We start from the raw sequence: 16,505 nt of genomic DNA, 5'->3' as shown, positions 1-16,505 counted from the left end.
TAGCCTTATGTCTGTGAGAAAAAAGATTGAAAACATAAATCCCTAAGTGCTCCAATACCAGAGAGCAAACAGAAAGAACCCACAATTCATTGTTTGAGTCTCATGATTTTTAAACTGACCTCAGGGTGGAGGGGACAAAGTGTCCTATTCATTTTTGCTTAAGGAAAGGAGATCAAAGCCGAATAGTTTCGCCCTACAGCACAGACATTGGGGAGTTACTGAAAGAGTAAGGCTGAAATCTATGCTTTAGTTAATTTCACTCCACTGCACGCTGGCACAGCTAAGGGCAGCAACCCCTCCGTGGCCGGTCTGCAGCGGGAGAAATGACACAGCATTGGCTCGGGGGCAGGCAGATGGGCTGGGTCCCTTCACTCGCGTGGGGGAACTTCATGTCCCAAAGCGAGCTCCACGAGGCCCAGCGACCCCGAGGAGCCCCAACGGGGCTGGGCACCATGTGGGGCTCCCCTGCAGGCTCGGGGCCCTTTGGTAGCCCACCTTGTCTTCGCTCAGCCCCAGCTCGGAGCTCTTCCCGAGGGACCCGCTCCGCGCCTCCTCCTACCCCCTCCTCTCCCACCAGGGGGACCGAACTCACGGGATCGGGCGACGGCGGGCCCGCGTTCCGGGCGCGCGGTATCCTGGGAATTGCAGGCCGCCCCAGGAAGAGTGGCGGAAGAACTACACCTCCCAGGATGCCTTGCGGTTTGTTGACACCCCCCCAGCAACAGTCTCTCTCCGCTTGCTCCCTCCTGGTCAAGGCGGAGCGGATTCGCCGCGGGACGCGGCGCTGTGGCTGTTGGATTCCGGGCGGGTAGAGCGGCGCCGCGGGGATGGAGCTGGCCCCGGTCATCAGGAAACTCGGTAGCTGCCCCGCGGCCCCTGCTCCGCTCAGCTCGGGCCGCCCCTGCCCGGGGGGGCTGGGAACGGCCGTGGGTGCGGGGGGCTGAGCGGGGGGGCGAGAGCGGGTCCCGCTGCCACGGCCCGCGCCGGGCTGTGTGTCTGACGGGGGGTGCCCACGCGGACACTCGCGCCCACGTGCACAGGGGGCTCAGGCGTGCACGCGGGCCATGTCCACGCGTGTAGCTACGCGCGCAGGTGTCTGCACAGACATGCTGGGGGCAGGGGCGTCCAGCCGCGCACATACATGTTATTTATCCCCAGTACGCAGTGCGAGGCACCCTTCGCAACCACGAAGGGCGCCTCGGATCTTCCGCCATCCCTGTGCAAGACCTAGGCTGGTGTGTTGCGAAACTTGGTTTCTTTCATGATGATGGGAATGAATATAGCTTATTGTTGTTCTCTGCTTGTAGTTGCTGTTGTTTTTTTATATGGCCAGAACTGTTCACTGTTGTTTCCCCCTTTGCGCCCCGTTGGTTAGCCCCTGTTTGGAGTTGTTTCTCTTTCAGGAGGAGAAATTGATTATGGCAATCAGGTGTTTCTTTGATGCAGTACTGTTTATTTACAAAGAATGTACCCAAAGTCCTTTTTCTCTGAACACAGTAGAACCAAAGCAGATACTGCTGTATTAATACAGCCTTTTTATTTAAAAGTTAATTTAGAACTTTAGAAGATGCTCTATTGACTCAGGCATGGAGAATGAAGTACCATTTGTCCCTGTGACAAGCAGCAGCACAAGCTTTCCTAAATCTTAGATGTCCCTGCTGAGACATCAAATAAAACTAAGAATTGGGGTGGTATTGTAGATATGTTTCTGAACCACTTTTTAATTCCTTAGCACTCCTTTGCCATCGTCTTCGTCTTTTTTTGCACAGGTCATCAACTTGCAGAGATAAGAGAACGAGCTCTCAAGAATATATTGTGTAAATTAGATCATAATTTGATTTCATATGCTGATCTAGTCCAAGAAAAGTTGCTTTTTCTCCATTTGCTGGAATGGTTCAATTTTCCTATAGTTCCAATGAAAGAGGAGATACTAAATTTGGTGAACAACTTGGTAAAGGTATGAAATCTTGTTCTTAAACAGTATGCATTTACAATATTAGACATAAATGGAATTTACTCACACACACAGTACACAGTGCTCTTTTTTTTTTTTTTAGAGTGTTTTGCAACTAACTTAGATTAATTTACAAATGAGGATAAGTATCACTAAAACCATTGTATAGATGAGGAAACAGACATGGAGGTGAAATAACATGTGCAAGATGACATGGCAGGTCAGTGGGAGAGCTGGAAAAATAACTCTGGTCACTTGATTCCCAGTGCAGTGACCAGTCTCAACTTTTGCCACATATACTGAAATAATCAGAAAAATGGAGAACAGGGATTTGCTTAGAACAGGGTTAGAGAATACAGTGATTAAAATGCCTTTCCTCCATTTATGGAAAAGTTTCCAGCACTGGTAATACCTGCAGAGCAGCATTATTGCTGAAAAATAGGAGATATTTGCCTAGTTTGGATGCATGTAAAGAAGTTAATGGTTTGCCCCAAGTATCACAGCTAGTCCTTTGCAGAGTTGGATGTGGAACAGGATCCTGACTCCCAGTTCCCTGCGCTAATCACCATACAACAGTGTGGGAAAACATTTGATATTGAGTTGAAAAACTTAAATTTTCTGTAAGATAACAAAAAGCTGAATTTAAGTTTGATAGCTCTGTCTTTCTGATGTAGTACAAAAACTTAAAGAAGTTGCCAGCAAGTCTGATTATCCTCTTTCTGATCTAGCATCCGTCTGCTGTCCAGCAATTGGTTGGGATTGGTGCAGTGGAATTCTTTTCTCAACTTCGTCATAATATGGATCCAAATCTGCAGACTGTAATTGATGGGATCCTAGATGGGCTCTTCCTACTTCCTACAGACATTCCTGCCAATTATCCAGCAGTGTCTTATCAAGATCAGCCCTTACCGTCAGAAGACAAACCAGGTAATTTTATATTTTTGAAAAGTTTACTTGCTTGGTTTTTTAAAAAGAATATTCCAGTTCACACCCTGTTCATTTTCTCTTTACATTTCTGAACACAAGTCTCTTTGGGAGAAGGCACTACAGAGTTTTGTTTTGTGGGGCTCCTTATCTAGTGCTCATGATGTTTTTGGGCAAGGGTGATGATGTATCATTTATGTTGCTCCACTGGCCTGACCCCCTTGTGTGTGGGTAAAGGAGTATGGTAGTAGCAGCAGCTATTCTAGCTTTGAGGCTGCAGTGTATGAGAGCGGAACAGCTCTTTTTTTGGCTCTTGCAGCCTTTCCGACTCTTGCAGAATTTCTCTGTGCATAATTTGTTTACTGGGCCTATGTGAGGAATCAAGATTAGGCCATTAACTCTTGTTAAAGAACGTAACTAGCTTTATTGGTTCTCTTTTGACAGCTCAGGCAGATTTTTACTTCTCCAATTTTGATTCCCACTGTGTATGAAATGTGGTGATTTCCCCCCCTTCCCCCCCAGCTACTAAGCTACAGCCCCTCTCATATGCCTACCCTAAATATCACAATGCTACTACGTGACAGTAACTTCTGATTCCAGTGTAAACTATATGTGATAAGCATGTGCTAGTTTTACTCAATTCTTTAAATCAGAAGCCACGATTGCCTCTTCGATAAATAGTTAGCCTTTTTTAATTGTAGGGAAAAATTAAAAATCAAGCTAACAGCGTGGACGTGGTTAGACCAAATGAGATTCCTAACTTGGTTTTCTGAAGCTTACTTTTGGGAATCCATATTGCTACTGATGTTCCAAAGGGATATTAGAATAATTGTGTGTGTGTGTATTTCATATGTTTATATATTTTAAAAAGCCCAATAAACTGCTGAACTGACCTGCTACTTACTTTAAGGTTGACTGTGTACCTCTAAACTATCATTCTCTTTGGAAACTTTACCGACTATTGTTACAAAATTAGTACTTCAGATTAGAGGAAAACATTTTCTCTGTCTTTCAGTTTGTTTACTTTGTTCATTTGGCAGCACTTTGTGTATAGTCAGTTTCCCTGTTTGCGTAGGACACAAGAAGGAAACAGAGAAACATCTTACAAATTGGAGAATGTGATTGTAAAATTACTACTCGAGAGAGGACTCGGGCAAAGTGTAATATCTGAAATAAATAACTCCATTTAACTCCATAAGATTTCTAATTTAGCGATAAAGTAGAAAACAATTCAACCACAGAATACAGAAAAATACAGTATTTATATACAATGAAAATGTGCTGTTTTGTTTTGTTTTAGTTTTACCCCAAGAAGAAATAGTCACTGGATATTTTCACCAAGGCAGAAGTAATTTGCAACAGATGGAAATCCCTCCCAAAAGATCAGTTGGTATGCAATTGAAATAATTCTGTCATACACATATATTCAATAGAGGATTCTGTGGAAAATATAATTTCCAATATCTTTTTAATTACAACTGGCATTGTTGTGCCTTCTGCTTCCTGCTGCCATTTCGTGAATATGGGCCCCATAGAAACTCCACTGGTAGAAATGATAAATCTAGTTTTCATCTAGTCATTCTAGTGGAGTAACAATTAAAAGTAGACATTTTAGAACATTTTTAATTTTTTAATATTTTAAAATTTAAAGGACCTAAATTCCAATGGCAAAAATGACTTAGGGAATTAGCCTAAATACCATTAACTTGCAATGAAATTTAGACTCTTATACGCCTAAGTCTTTTTTGAGAATGGGACCTACATACTTTTGAAAATGTTATCCTTTATCTACATAGTAAACAGCACTAATGCTTTTTTATTTATCTAGTATCACTGAGATAACTGTAAGAAACATAGCAGAAGTACCTCTGTTACACACGGCCCTGATCAAACTTCCCCTGCCTGGACAATCACCGTACTGCTGTATTTGGACCTCATATGCTGGACATGTGTACTCTTAAGCTTCCTGTGATCTCAGCAGGCTTCAGAAATGTCTATTCCCTTGGCTTCTTTAGCATATTTCCTGTCCATGGGCTCTGTCTGTTACCTCTTTAAGGAAATGGGGCCCTGAGACCCCATTGCCAGTGACCCTAGGACCAGAGCTGCCCACTCCTCGACACCTCAGTAGTTCAAGCACACCCTTTTCCAGAGTTCCACTTGTGAATTTATAGTGCACCTTTTCAGGGACATGGACACGTGATAGCTGAGGGAAACAGACCCAAAGTCTTTGCAAATGTTTCTAAACAAGTCATTGTTTACTTGAGACTGCATAAAAGATGTACAGATAACCTCCTGTCAACCCTCCTCCCTCTCCCCCGCCAAAACACTCAAAACGTGTACACATTTCCCTGCCTGAATTTTCTCACCACTCTGGAGTGTTCTCTGGGCTTTGGTCAGGGGCATCTGGGGTGTCCAGAATACTTCTCTGAGTCGTGGAGTCTCTGTTTCTCTCTTTCTCTTTTCTCCCCTCCCCACTTCCCTCTCCAGGTAAGTGTCCTTTGATCTTGGCTGATTCTGTAGTCAGAAACAGTCCTCTCTGCCCTTTTTTGTTCCTCTCTTGCCGTAAGCATGTTTCTTGCACTGTGCATGGAAGTCCTACTGTTAACACCTGATTCCTTTGTTCTGCTGCTAAGGAAATTCTGCTGCTCCAAATCCTAACTCCCTGTCAAGGTTCCTTCCCCACTCTGAACTCTAGGGTACAGATGTGGGGACCTGCATGAAAGACCTCCTAAGCTTTTTCCTACCAGCTTAGGTTAAAAACTTCCCCAAGGTCCAAACTTTGCCTTGTCCTTGGACCCTATGCTGCCACCACCAAGCGTGTTAAACAAAGAACAGGGAAAGAGCCCACTTGGAGACGTCTTCCCCCAAAATATCCCCCCAACCGCTACACCCCCTTTCCTGGGGAAGGCTTGATAAAAATCCTCACCAATTTGTACAGGTGAACACAGACCCAAACCCTTGGATCTTAAGGACAATGAAAAAGCAATCAGGTTCTTAAAAGAAGAATTTTAATTAAAGCAAAGGTAAAAGAATCACCTCTGTAAAATCAGGATGGTAAATACCTTACAGGGTAATCAGATTCAAAACATAGAGAATCCCCTAGGCAAAACCTTAAGTTACAAAAAGACACAAAAACAGGAATATACATTCCATTCAGCACAGCCTATTTTAGCAGCCATTTAACAAAAGGAAATCTAACGCATTTCTAGCTAGATTACTGACTAACAAGTTCTGAGCTGCATTCCTGATTTGTTCCTGGCAAAAGCATCAGACTTCATTGGTCATTTTGGTCAGATGCCAGCAAAGTTACCTTAGCTTCTTAACCCTTTACAGGTGAAAGGGTTTTGACTCTGGCCAGGAGGGATTTAAAGGTGGTTACCCTTCCCTTTGTATTTATAACACCGCCTGTGGGGTAATTGGAGAAAATTGGCTTCCCCCAGACTTCGACCATCCTGTTGTTCTGTCCAGTCCAGATTTGTTCACTAGTTGGTAGCCTTTAATGCAGGGGTGGCCAACCTGAGCCTGAGAAGGCGCCAGAATTTACCAAGGTACATTGCCAAAGAGCCACAGTATTATATAATGTTTACATACATGTATTTATATGTGTTTGTGTGTGTGTGTGTGTGCGTGCACACATAATCATTATATCATTTGATGTATAGTTAACGACAATAATAACAACTTGTCTTAACCTTTTACTTAGTGGGACTTCTGGCAGTCTTTGCTTTCAGCAATTCCTTTGAAGTTTGTGTTCAGTTGTGCTCAAATGCAGCAGTTCTCTTAAGTGGCTGTCTGTCAAAATGGATCGGTGCTTGGATTTCACATGTTTGAGTGTCAAGAAAACACTCACAAAGATAGGCTGAGGCAAACATCGAAATTAATTTTAGGGCTGCGCCTCTGATGTTGCGGTATTTATCCTTTGGTACAGATTTCCAGAAAGTAAGGGTCCCCTCTGTCTTCTGAACAGATTTCAATCTGTCTTCTTCCAAAAGTTCTATTATTTCCATCTGGGATGTTGCTTCATCAGTGACTAAAGGGGCCTTCAGACAATCAGCTTCAGCACTAAAAGGGTCAATCAGAAATCTGATTTGAGGTCTTTTTCCTCAAAACTGTCCTTAAGGTCTTTAATCATGCTCGCATATCTCGTTGTGCTCCGTTCTAGGGGTTCTGCAGCATCTTCTTTTGATCTGGCTTGAAGTTGTGACACTGAGGGAAATTGTGTCCGCTATCTCTCAAGCATTTGTCTGTGAAACAACTGCAGTTTGTTCATGAACGCAAATACGCTTAGATCAGACAGTAACTGGAATTTTCCTTGTAAGTCCACGTTTAGTTTATCCAAAGGCAGCAGCATTTCCGCAAGAAATGCGAAGTCTAGAACCCACCCAGGATCTGTAAGCTCAGGGTGTATTCTTTGCTTCTCCTCCATAAACAATTTTACTGGTTCCAGGAGCTCGAAAAAATAGGAAATAACTTTACCTCTCAATAGCCATTGAACTGCGCAGTGAAATGGCAAATCGGCAGGGAAGTTGTCTTCATCCAGATCTTGGATTAGATTTTGAAATTGTTTGTGATTGAGTGCATTTGAGCGAATGAAATTCACAATGTGCAAGATAGGTTTCATGATGTGATCAAATTGGAGATTTTTAGATGTCAGTTGCTCCCGATGACTAATACAGTGAAATGTCCAAAATTTGGGAAAGCTCTCATCAGACTTACAGAGCCCCATTAATTCATATCACAGATCCCCACATGGACAGAGCCCCATCTGTTGCAATGGCAGTGAGCTTCTGTACAGGAAAGTGGTGTTTTGCAACTAACATCAATGCCTCCTTTAGATCTCATCCATGAGTTCTGTCCTTTAGTGGCACGATAGCTAGGAGTTCTTCACTTACAACACAGTTGTCAGACATAGTCCGGATAAATACCGTTAATTGAGGTTTATCTAGTACATCACATGACTCATCCAAAGGGATGCTCAAATACTCACACTGCTGAAGTTGCAAGTTAAGTTGCGATTCGATGTCACTGTTCAGGTCGGAGATTCTGCATTCTGTTGTGTGGCGTGAAAACTGCAGGCCAGAAATTTTCTTCTGTAGATTCCTGTTCTCTGGTGACAGGATTGAAATCACATCAGTGAGGCAAGTTTTTATAAACTCACCTTCAGAGTCAGGCTTTTTTGCACAGGCTATGTGCCAGGCCACATAATAGGAGGCTAACCTTACAATCTGTGATCGGTTGGCAAATCTGGTGAAGAACTGGGCTTCTACATCTGTTTGTTTTTTCAAAGTTTTCAGTTTTAAAGTGTGGAGTTCAGAACCTTGTGGGAATTCTTTATCCATATGTGCATGGCTAGAAGCGAAAGGACGCTGCAAGTTTGAAGATTTGAACCGAGAGATACACATCTGGCAAAGAAGACACGTGGCCTTACCATTACATTCAATGAAAAAGTACTTATTCTCCCACTCCTGTTGGAAGCCTCGATTTTCATCTGTGTATTTTGTTTTCCGTTTGCACTTGCCTTCCGTTGTTAGAAGGTGTAAGAAAATTTTTGATTAAAAATTTCCACACCGGGTAGTCACCGTGAAGTTTAGTCAAGGAGACACAGGTGCTGGCCCGGACTTGCTGGACCCCTGGCGCAGCCCCAGGCCCTGCCTTCCACTCCACCCCTTTCACCAAGTCCCCACCCCACCATGACTCTTCCTGCCCCTGCCCCACCTCTTCCCACCCCATTCTGCCCCCTCCCCCAGTGAGCCATGTCCTTGCCCTTCCCCCTCCCAGAGCCTCCTGCTGGCCGCGAAACAGCTGATCGTGGTGGGCAGGAGGCAAAGGAACACTGGAGGAGGGAGTGGAGAGGCTGTGCACCGGGTCCTCACTCCTCCCCACTCCCTCCCCCAGTGCTTCCTGCTCACCGCAATCTGCTGTTTCGCAGCTTTGAGGAAGCTCTGCGAGTGAGGGAGGGGAGCTGGGCGCCACGTTCTCGCTCCACCTTCCCCTCCCCCCCCCCAAGCCTCTTCAACACCATGAAACAGCTGATCGCAGTGGGCAGGAGGTGCTGGGGGAGGGAGGGGCCCTGGGTGCTGCTTCCTTGCTCCTCCCCCCAGAGCCGCCTCAATGCTGTGAAACAGCTGATCTCGGCAGGCAGGAGGGAGGGGAAGGCGCTGATGGGGGGCAAACCGCGGACACTGAGGCCTGCAGGGGGCCGTGCCTGCGGACGGTCAATGTCAGCAAAATGTCTCGTGGCCCGCAGTCAGATTACCCTGATGGACCTCAGGTTGCCCACCACTGTTCTATATCCAGTCAATCAGACCAGCCTGCTGGAAAGCAATCCATAATGTGTAATGTTCTTTTAATTGTTCTGTCAGTAGTGTCACAAGATGAAAACTAGGTTTTTCAAGTTGACATTGGCATTACCATACTTCTTTCACCAATTCACTTTTCAGCAACATATTAGCCATCATTAGGAATACAAAATTACTTAAATGCAATTTTTAATTAAAAGGTTAATTTAACAAGATATTGTCACAAATAAGAAAAACAAATAAGTGCAGAAATTACACAAATTATTATTAAGTGTAGAAATTGGAAATATAATTCTTTTATGTTCAAGTTTGGGAAAGTATATGTTTTTGCAGAAGAACAAGATAAGATTACAGGTTGATGCATGTGAGGTAGGGGAAATATTGCTACTCCGTCTCCTTACTGAATCTCTTTATGTAATATCAGTGAGTGACTGCAACTTGTTCATTCTCTGATTACTCTACTGAAAACTCTCACTGGCAGCTCTTCAAATAGATTTAGTTCAATCAGGTTTTATAACTAAAAATTCTGTTTCTCACTGTACACATGTTGACTCTTCTAAAGAAATACACTAACATTTTTGGAATATGCTTTTTAACAGTAAATCAGGCAGTGAAGTGTTTGAAGTTTTCCACATTTCCTTGGTTAACACTGACCACAACGGATAGACATGTTCTTTCATCAAATGAAAGGTAAAGTAATGGAGATTTTATAGTAATATTTTTTACTTCATTGGATTGCAACCACTCAAACTTCACTTTTCAGCACTAACTGCTCCTGTTGTGAATATTTTTTAAATGAACTGAGTGATTATGAAAGCTATTCTGAAGGCTGATAGCAGTACACGGTACCCACTACAGTGTCTTAACTTTGTCCTGAACCTTTACCTTTAGCATAAATTGCTGAGTCAGCCAACAATACCAATTTGGTGGGTTTGGGGATGTGGACAATTCGTTGGTACTCACTAGAATAAGATCATGAGCTTACTTTGTATGGGTCACCAAATCATTATTGATAACTCAGATAGATATGAACCCAGTCAGCTGTAGCTAGTATGTCTCAATTCCAGTCCCTTGAGCCAAATGCTCCTCCTTCCTGGTGTGAAAGGCTTTAAACGTTGATGTTACTCCCTTGTTGAAAACTAGATGATTTTCTGATGGTGGAATTTTAGACTATAAAAGCCTTTAAAGTGTTGTGGTAAAAACTTCTGTTGCTTGAATCACTTCAGAATAGGCAAAACAGCAGATAGTATATGTCTAGTACAGAGAATAATGGAGGAAGATGGACTAGATTACTTAACAGACCTGTTCCATCTCCAACTGATATGTATCACTGTTTGCAGAAGAAACAGAATTGTCTACTTTTTCTGTCTGATAAATTCCAAAATCTGGAAAATATATTTAATGTTTTAATTTTTCCTTTAAATGTGACAGTTTGACAGATCTCTGGTTCACAAAACAGGACAAGGTTACTACTTTGGCTTAGGTATTTAAAAACTATTTGTAATGAAAGAAGAGTCACAGTAGGGAAGAGAGGGTGGAATGAAAGAAAATTGAAAAAGCAAAGGAGAAGGACTTGAGAAAGGGAAGTTGGTGGAGAAAAGAAATTTTTTTGAAAGGAAAACAGTAAAGCTAGAGTAAATGCCATTTGTTCTAAATTGGCTTCCTTTATGTAAATTCTTACGTCTGACTGAAATTCTCAATGTTGCTAATTTGGGTAGTGGTAATGGTAGAATTTTGTTACTGATGACATTAGTCAATTTGTTGTTTACCATAGGGAATGACTAATTTCACAGGGAACTTCTGATTTTCTTATCTTAATTTAAAATTCTGAAGGGATTAAGGAAATAGCTTCTCCTTGAGAAATATAGGTTGAAAATTGGTTTGATCGCAAATGGAATTGAGTTTGGGTGTAACATTGCTCTTGTTTGTCTACAAAAATAACACAACCAGGAACCTTTACTTGGAAAAGGCTTTCAATTGCACTGATAGCTTTATAAGGAAACGTCTATCTCTAATGACTTCCACCGTTCTAGTATTTCTGATATTTAACTAATTTCAACTCAATTTTTAGCTCTTTGAGAAGTAATAACCACAGTTTAATTTGGAGTACGTGTGAGCTTCTACAGGATGTTATTATGCAAGATTTCCCTGCTGAGATTTTCCTTCAAAGACCAAAGATTGTTCAGGTTAGAACTACCATCACCTAAAACTTTCCATTGCGTTACAAAGTGAGCCATGTAAAGCAGGAGCTCAAATAAATTTTCCTGATAATCCATCTGGAGCCAATGCTTCTGTGTTTTAGATAGACACTAATTAAATGAATGTTTGGCTAAGTGGAAGGAGAAAATGGAATTTACTATATGGCGCACTTAAGAGAGGAAACCTGCATTTTTAATTTTGTTATAGTCACCTGCTTAGATGTTCACAACATCTAATCTATGTATGCTGTGAATTGGGTTTTTTCTCCATATTCTTCTGGCTAAGGTGAATGGCAAGTATCTCCCATAAAAGTTGTTTCTAGGGTGGCAACAGAGGCTCATTTGAAAATAGTATGAAGTACACACTTCTCCTCGGACTAATAATGTTGCCTTCAATGAACAAAGAACTTTTAACTGTGCTTTCAGTATGGTTTTGCTTAAACTGGTTCAGAAGTTATTTTATTTTTGTTTACAAATTTCTGTTAATCCTTGTGTTTTTAGAGCCTTCTGTCTCTACTAAAGCTGGCTTTTGGAAAAGCTGGAAAACACCGCTTAGCCTTGCAGGCTGTATCATGCCTGCAACAGTTATGTATCTTCTTAAGAAATAGGCTTAATTTTCACAGAGATCCAGGCTTTTTCTCCACTGACCAAGGTGTGTATATATATAAATGTTGTGGTGTGTGACTGTGGAATGGATTTTCTAAAGATGATACTTTGTCATGTTTGAAAATTCCATCCTGTAGCAATGTGAGTTTGGGTTGCTGCCTTGCTCAAAAGTGATGACTAATCTCTTCTCTCACATGTAGGCTGTACATGCTACATGTGTTGAATAAAAACTATTTTATAAATGTTTTAGGATTGTAAAAATATTAATTGGAATGTTTTCTTATGCTCCTCCGCCTGTAAAACTAGGTGCATTAGTTACTGTGAGTCCAATTGTACAGGCCTCAAATGGAGAGGAGACCTCAATTAAATTAAAACATCAACAGCAGCATTTGAACCTGGGACTTCTGGATCTAGAAGCAAAGCCTCATGACCCAGCAAAATCATGACGGACTTTCACAAAAGACTGAAGGACACCCTCTCCTTCGATGGCCTATTATTCAGCCAAATTTCATCTTTTTCCTCTGCCTGCTTTGATATTAGAGCTGTTCATAAAACATTGCAAGCATGTTGTTATAGAAACACTGCTTGTGATTCTATAGTTAAGACTGAACTGAATTTTGCGCTTCTAGCAAGATTCAGACATTTTTTTGTATGATGAATGGAGCACTTACTTTTTGAGTAAGAGCATCCACGTCTTTGACCAAAAGCTGACCCCAAACTTCTTTGAGGCTTAGATAACTTTTTAAAAAAATCTTTACTGGGCTCTGCACTTCTAGAACTTGAAGCAGAAGTACCAAAATACAACACAAATGTTCATGTGAGATTTCTAGTTGAATTTTACAGACCCAAGAATTATGTTTAAATTGTTCTTTTTTCCCCCAATGTTAGTCTGAAATGAACCTCTCAACTTTGAGATTCATACGGACTAAAGTAGATTGTGTCAACGTCCTGTACTTTCCTCATTATTTTTCTTACTCTAATGAATAGTGTTAGTTTTTTTTTTTTGCCATTTGTTAACCAGCTTGGACTTTTCATGCTTCACCGAGCGGTTTGTAGGACGGAGAGGTGCGTGGTAAATTTATTTTTCTGCTTTTGTTGGATAAGGTACAGCTTCTCAGAATTCTTCTATGTCTTATGGCCAAGAAGCAAGAGGACCTTACCATTCCCAGAATCCATCACCTGGAAGTAGTAGTCCTCGACCATCTGTGATTGGACGTACAGGTCAGCGTCCCAGAGGTGATGGCCAAGACTGGGATGCAGCGTCTTCCAGGTGAACAAAGTGGGAGGCTAAGTTAAGCCTGTTGCCTATTACCAGAATTACCTATTTTGCTCCTAGCCAGCTTGTGGGAAAACATGTGCAGTAGAACCTCAGAGTTATGAACACCTCAGAAATGGAGGTTGTTTGTAACTCTGAAATGTTCTGACTCTGAACAAAACTTTGTTCTTTCAAAAGTTTACAACTGAGCATAGACTTAATACAGCTTTGAAATATTACTGTGCAGAAGAAAAATGCTGCTTTCCCTTTATTTTTTAGTAGTTTATGTTTAACACAGTATGGTACTGTATTTGCTTTTTTTGGTCTCTGCTACTGCCTGATTGCATATTTCCAGTTCCAAATGAGGTGTGTGGTTGACCGGTCAGTTTGTAACTCTGGTGTTCATAACTCTGAGGTTCTTCTGTAAGTCTAATTGTTGAAATTAGGATGCTAATTGGAAAAAGTCTTTAAAATAAAGAAACTTAAATTTTAAATGATATTCACAATTTCTAATATGCTTTTGATCTCTCACATTCTGCTCCTAAAGAGAGAACTGACTGGTATTTTAGAGATGAACTACAAATATCTGACACTCTCAAATTACTAAAGATAAGAAATCAGCAATTCAGTGTGTGTAGACTTGGTTTACAGTGAGTTTTGAAAACCACTTCTTCTCCTATTTACTTGACAAGTATTGAGATCGGGATTTTTTGTTTCCCTTCAACAGTTAGTAACATAGAAAAAATTTAGAATGAGTGTAATTTAATCTGATGTGACTATACACACATAAAAAGTTTCTAAGGATTTTTGGCATACAAGCTTGACCACATAAAATTTCAGTTGTACATTATTTAGCCACATAATTCAAATCTTATGACTGATTTACTGGACAGTCTTAAAATGTAGAGGTTAGTGTGTATATGTGGTACTCCTCTTAGCCCAAGATTTGTAATCACTCTGTAAGAATCTTTGTCCTTTATTAGGTCATTAGTTGAGGATTTAAAAAGACTGAATTCTTATTTAGTCAATGGTGATACCTTTTTGAGTCTTAATAGTTAGTGGAGCTAACCAATATACAATAAAGTGTTCTCACATTATAGATATGGTAGCTCAGATGATTAATTTTAAAGGTCTTGAGAGCTATTATTACTATGTAAAAAAGTTATTGAATCTAGTACGTTGAGTTTTTATTAAGCAGGTATATAGCATGATAAATGAACCCTGTGCTTTACAGCACATAGACGAAGACCTTTCCCTCTGCCCTGAAGTGTTTTATAATCTAACATGGGAAAGACTTAGCAAAGATCAACTCATCTGAAAATGGCAGGGGTGGCTATCTCATTGGCTAGGAAATCAACATAGGATGACTTGAACTTTTAGCAGGTGAGAGAGAGAGAGAGGACATATAGAGAACAAATGGTAACTTGTTGTGAATGAAGTGCCATATTGTGACCTGTTTAATGCTGTCTGCATGCCGGTGCTCCCTTAGTCTCCTGATCTGGCTGTCCATATGACAGGAAGCAGCACAGGTCTGGGAGCAGCCTACTGCTGCCCATCCTATGCATATGGGTGGGGAATTCATGGAGCTTTGGTTCTGTTCCTCATGCATCTGCTCATGCTGCAGTGAAAGTAACCTATGCCATGCTCAGGGAACAAAAGGGAGCCAAGAACTTGGACTGTGTCTGTTTCAGTGTAACTACTCACTGCTTCTTGCATGAGGCTTGTGGCAAAGCCACAATTTAACTCGGCAGCAATATGATGGAAAACTTGAAGCTCAACGAGAGAATGAGATGAATTAAACAACAGAGAGAAAAGAATTAGGAAAGAGGAAAAAGTGTTGCTTCAAAATTCCAATCCTTATGTCTAATTCTATTAAACAAGAATCCTTTCTAGCCACCAACTCTTGTTCAAATTTTCATAATCTGATTTATTTTTCTATTTCTGTTTCTAAATATCACACTTTCTCTGCTTGTCTAAAATCTCTGGAACTTTGCTATCGTCTGTGTTTTAACTTCTGTCTGGAAACCTATCCTTTTCCCTTTTCTTAATACTTCTCATGATTTGATGCATCGTCTCGTCCTCATCTTATAAGCACATGTATGACAATCAGAACCATCCATTGTTGATTCATCTGTATTTTTGTTTCCATTGCTGTATCGTTCTTTTATTCTCCTTCAACTCTTAAGTTCAAAGGATCTATAGAAATATGCTGCTATCCTTTCAAAGTGCATTGGAAAGAGGGATCCATATAAAGACAATATAACATAATGTAACCATACCAGAGATCACTTCCTTCAAATTCTTCATAAGGGAAAATGAATAAAGTTATTGTATCTTGAATTGCTTTATAAATCCTTAGAAATATTTAGTCAAAATAATGACTTGTAGAGATGAAAACAATTATAAGAAAAACCTTATGTCTTTGAGCTATCTTCAGTTCAACACATCCGGCGAATCTAGGAGCCTTTAAAGGTAGCTGGAAAGAGATAAAAATCAAAATGTACTGTTGATGCATATGCTTGATTGTATTGAAGATGTCTTTGAAGGGGGTGGGAGAATAAGGCACTGTTTATCCACTTTGATGTATAAACAAGGCCTGTAAAGGATTTTATATTCAGCTTGTTTTTCACATTAGAAAATCAGGTCTTCTAGGGACTGTTCTTTCCTGGAAGATTCTATGGGCAGCCAGAGAGGTAGCAGGGAAATGACATTGCTGATACCAAGCAAGTGAAACCTGATTTATTGAAATGAGACTTTAATTCAGACCACTCCACTGTGGGTTGTTTTGTTCTTACTTAGGGCTTGTCTCTGCTTACTGTGGATCAGTGCTGCGGTGATCGATCCACTGGGGGTTGATTTAGCGGGTGTAGTTAAGACCTGCTAAATTGACCACTGATCGCTTTCCCGTCGACTCCGGTACTCCACAGGAACGAGAAGCATAAGGTAAGTCGATGGGAGAGTTTCTCCCGTCGACCCACCACGGTGTAGACACCGCAATAAGTTGACCTAACGTATGTTGACTCCAGCTACATTATTCATGTAGCTGGAGTTGCGTAACTTAGGTCGACTTAACCCCATAGTGTAGACCTGCCTTAGTTTTAGCACAACCATCTAATACACGGAAGGAAAAACTCTTTTTTGTCAAAGATTCAACGCTCCATTCATTCCCGATCCACATTTCTAGGTCCATCTTTGAAGATCTCTACTAAAACAGGAAACATCAGACTTAACATACTGTAGATTTCTAAGGAAAAAAAATGTCCCGCATC

General features: G+C 41.1%; 1 protein-coding gene across 1 annotated transcript in view; it reads left to right on the top strand.

The window, feature by feature from the left end:
* The first annotated feature begins 711 nt into the window (after positions 1-711).
* RTTN (rotatin) overlaps positions 712-16,505 on the top strand; it is a 151,885-nt gene continuing 136,091 nt past the window's right edge. Inside the window, exons 1-8 of the mRNA XM_074944710.1 lie at positions 712-858; positions 1,770-1,957; positions 2,683-2,881; positions 4,179-4,268; positions 9,777-9,867; positions 11,249-11,363; positions 11,877-12,027; positions 13,086-13,251. Of these exons, the coding sequence (XP_074800811.1) occupies positions 828-858; positions 1,770-1,957; positions 2,683-2,881; positions 4,179-4,268; positions 9,777-9,867; positions 11,249-11,363; positions 11,877-12,027; positions 13,086-13,251 (1,031 nt within the window). The 5' untranslated portion in view covers positions 712-827. The remainder of the gene's footprint in view (positions 859-1,769; positions 1,958-2,682; positions 2,882-4,178; positions 4,269-9,776; positions 9,868-11,248; positions 11,364-11,876; positions 12,028-13,085; positions 13,252-16,505) is intronic.

The sequence above is a fragment of the Natator depressus genome, chromosome 2, assembly GCF_965152275.1.
Source record: "Natator depressus isolate rNatDep1 chromosome 2, rNatDep2.hap1, whole genome shotgun sequence".
Taxonomy (NCBI): Eukaryota; Metazoa; Chordata; order Testudines; family Cheloniidae; genus Natator; species Natator depressus.
This window is presented reverse-complemented; position numbering and strand designations above follow the sequence as displayed.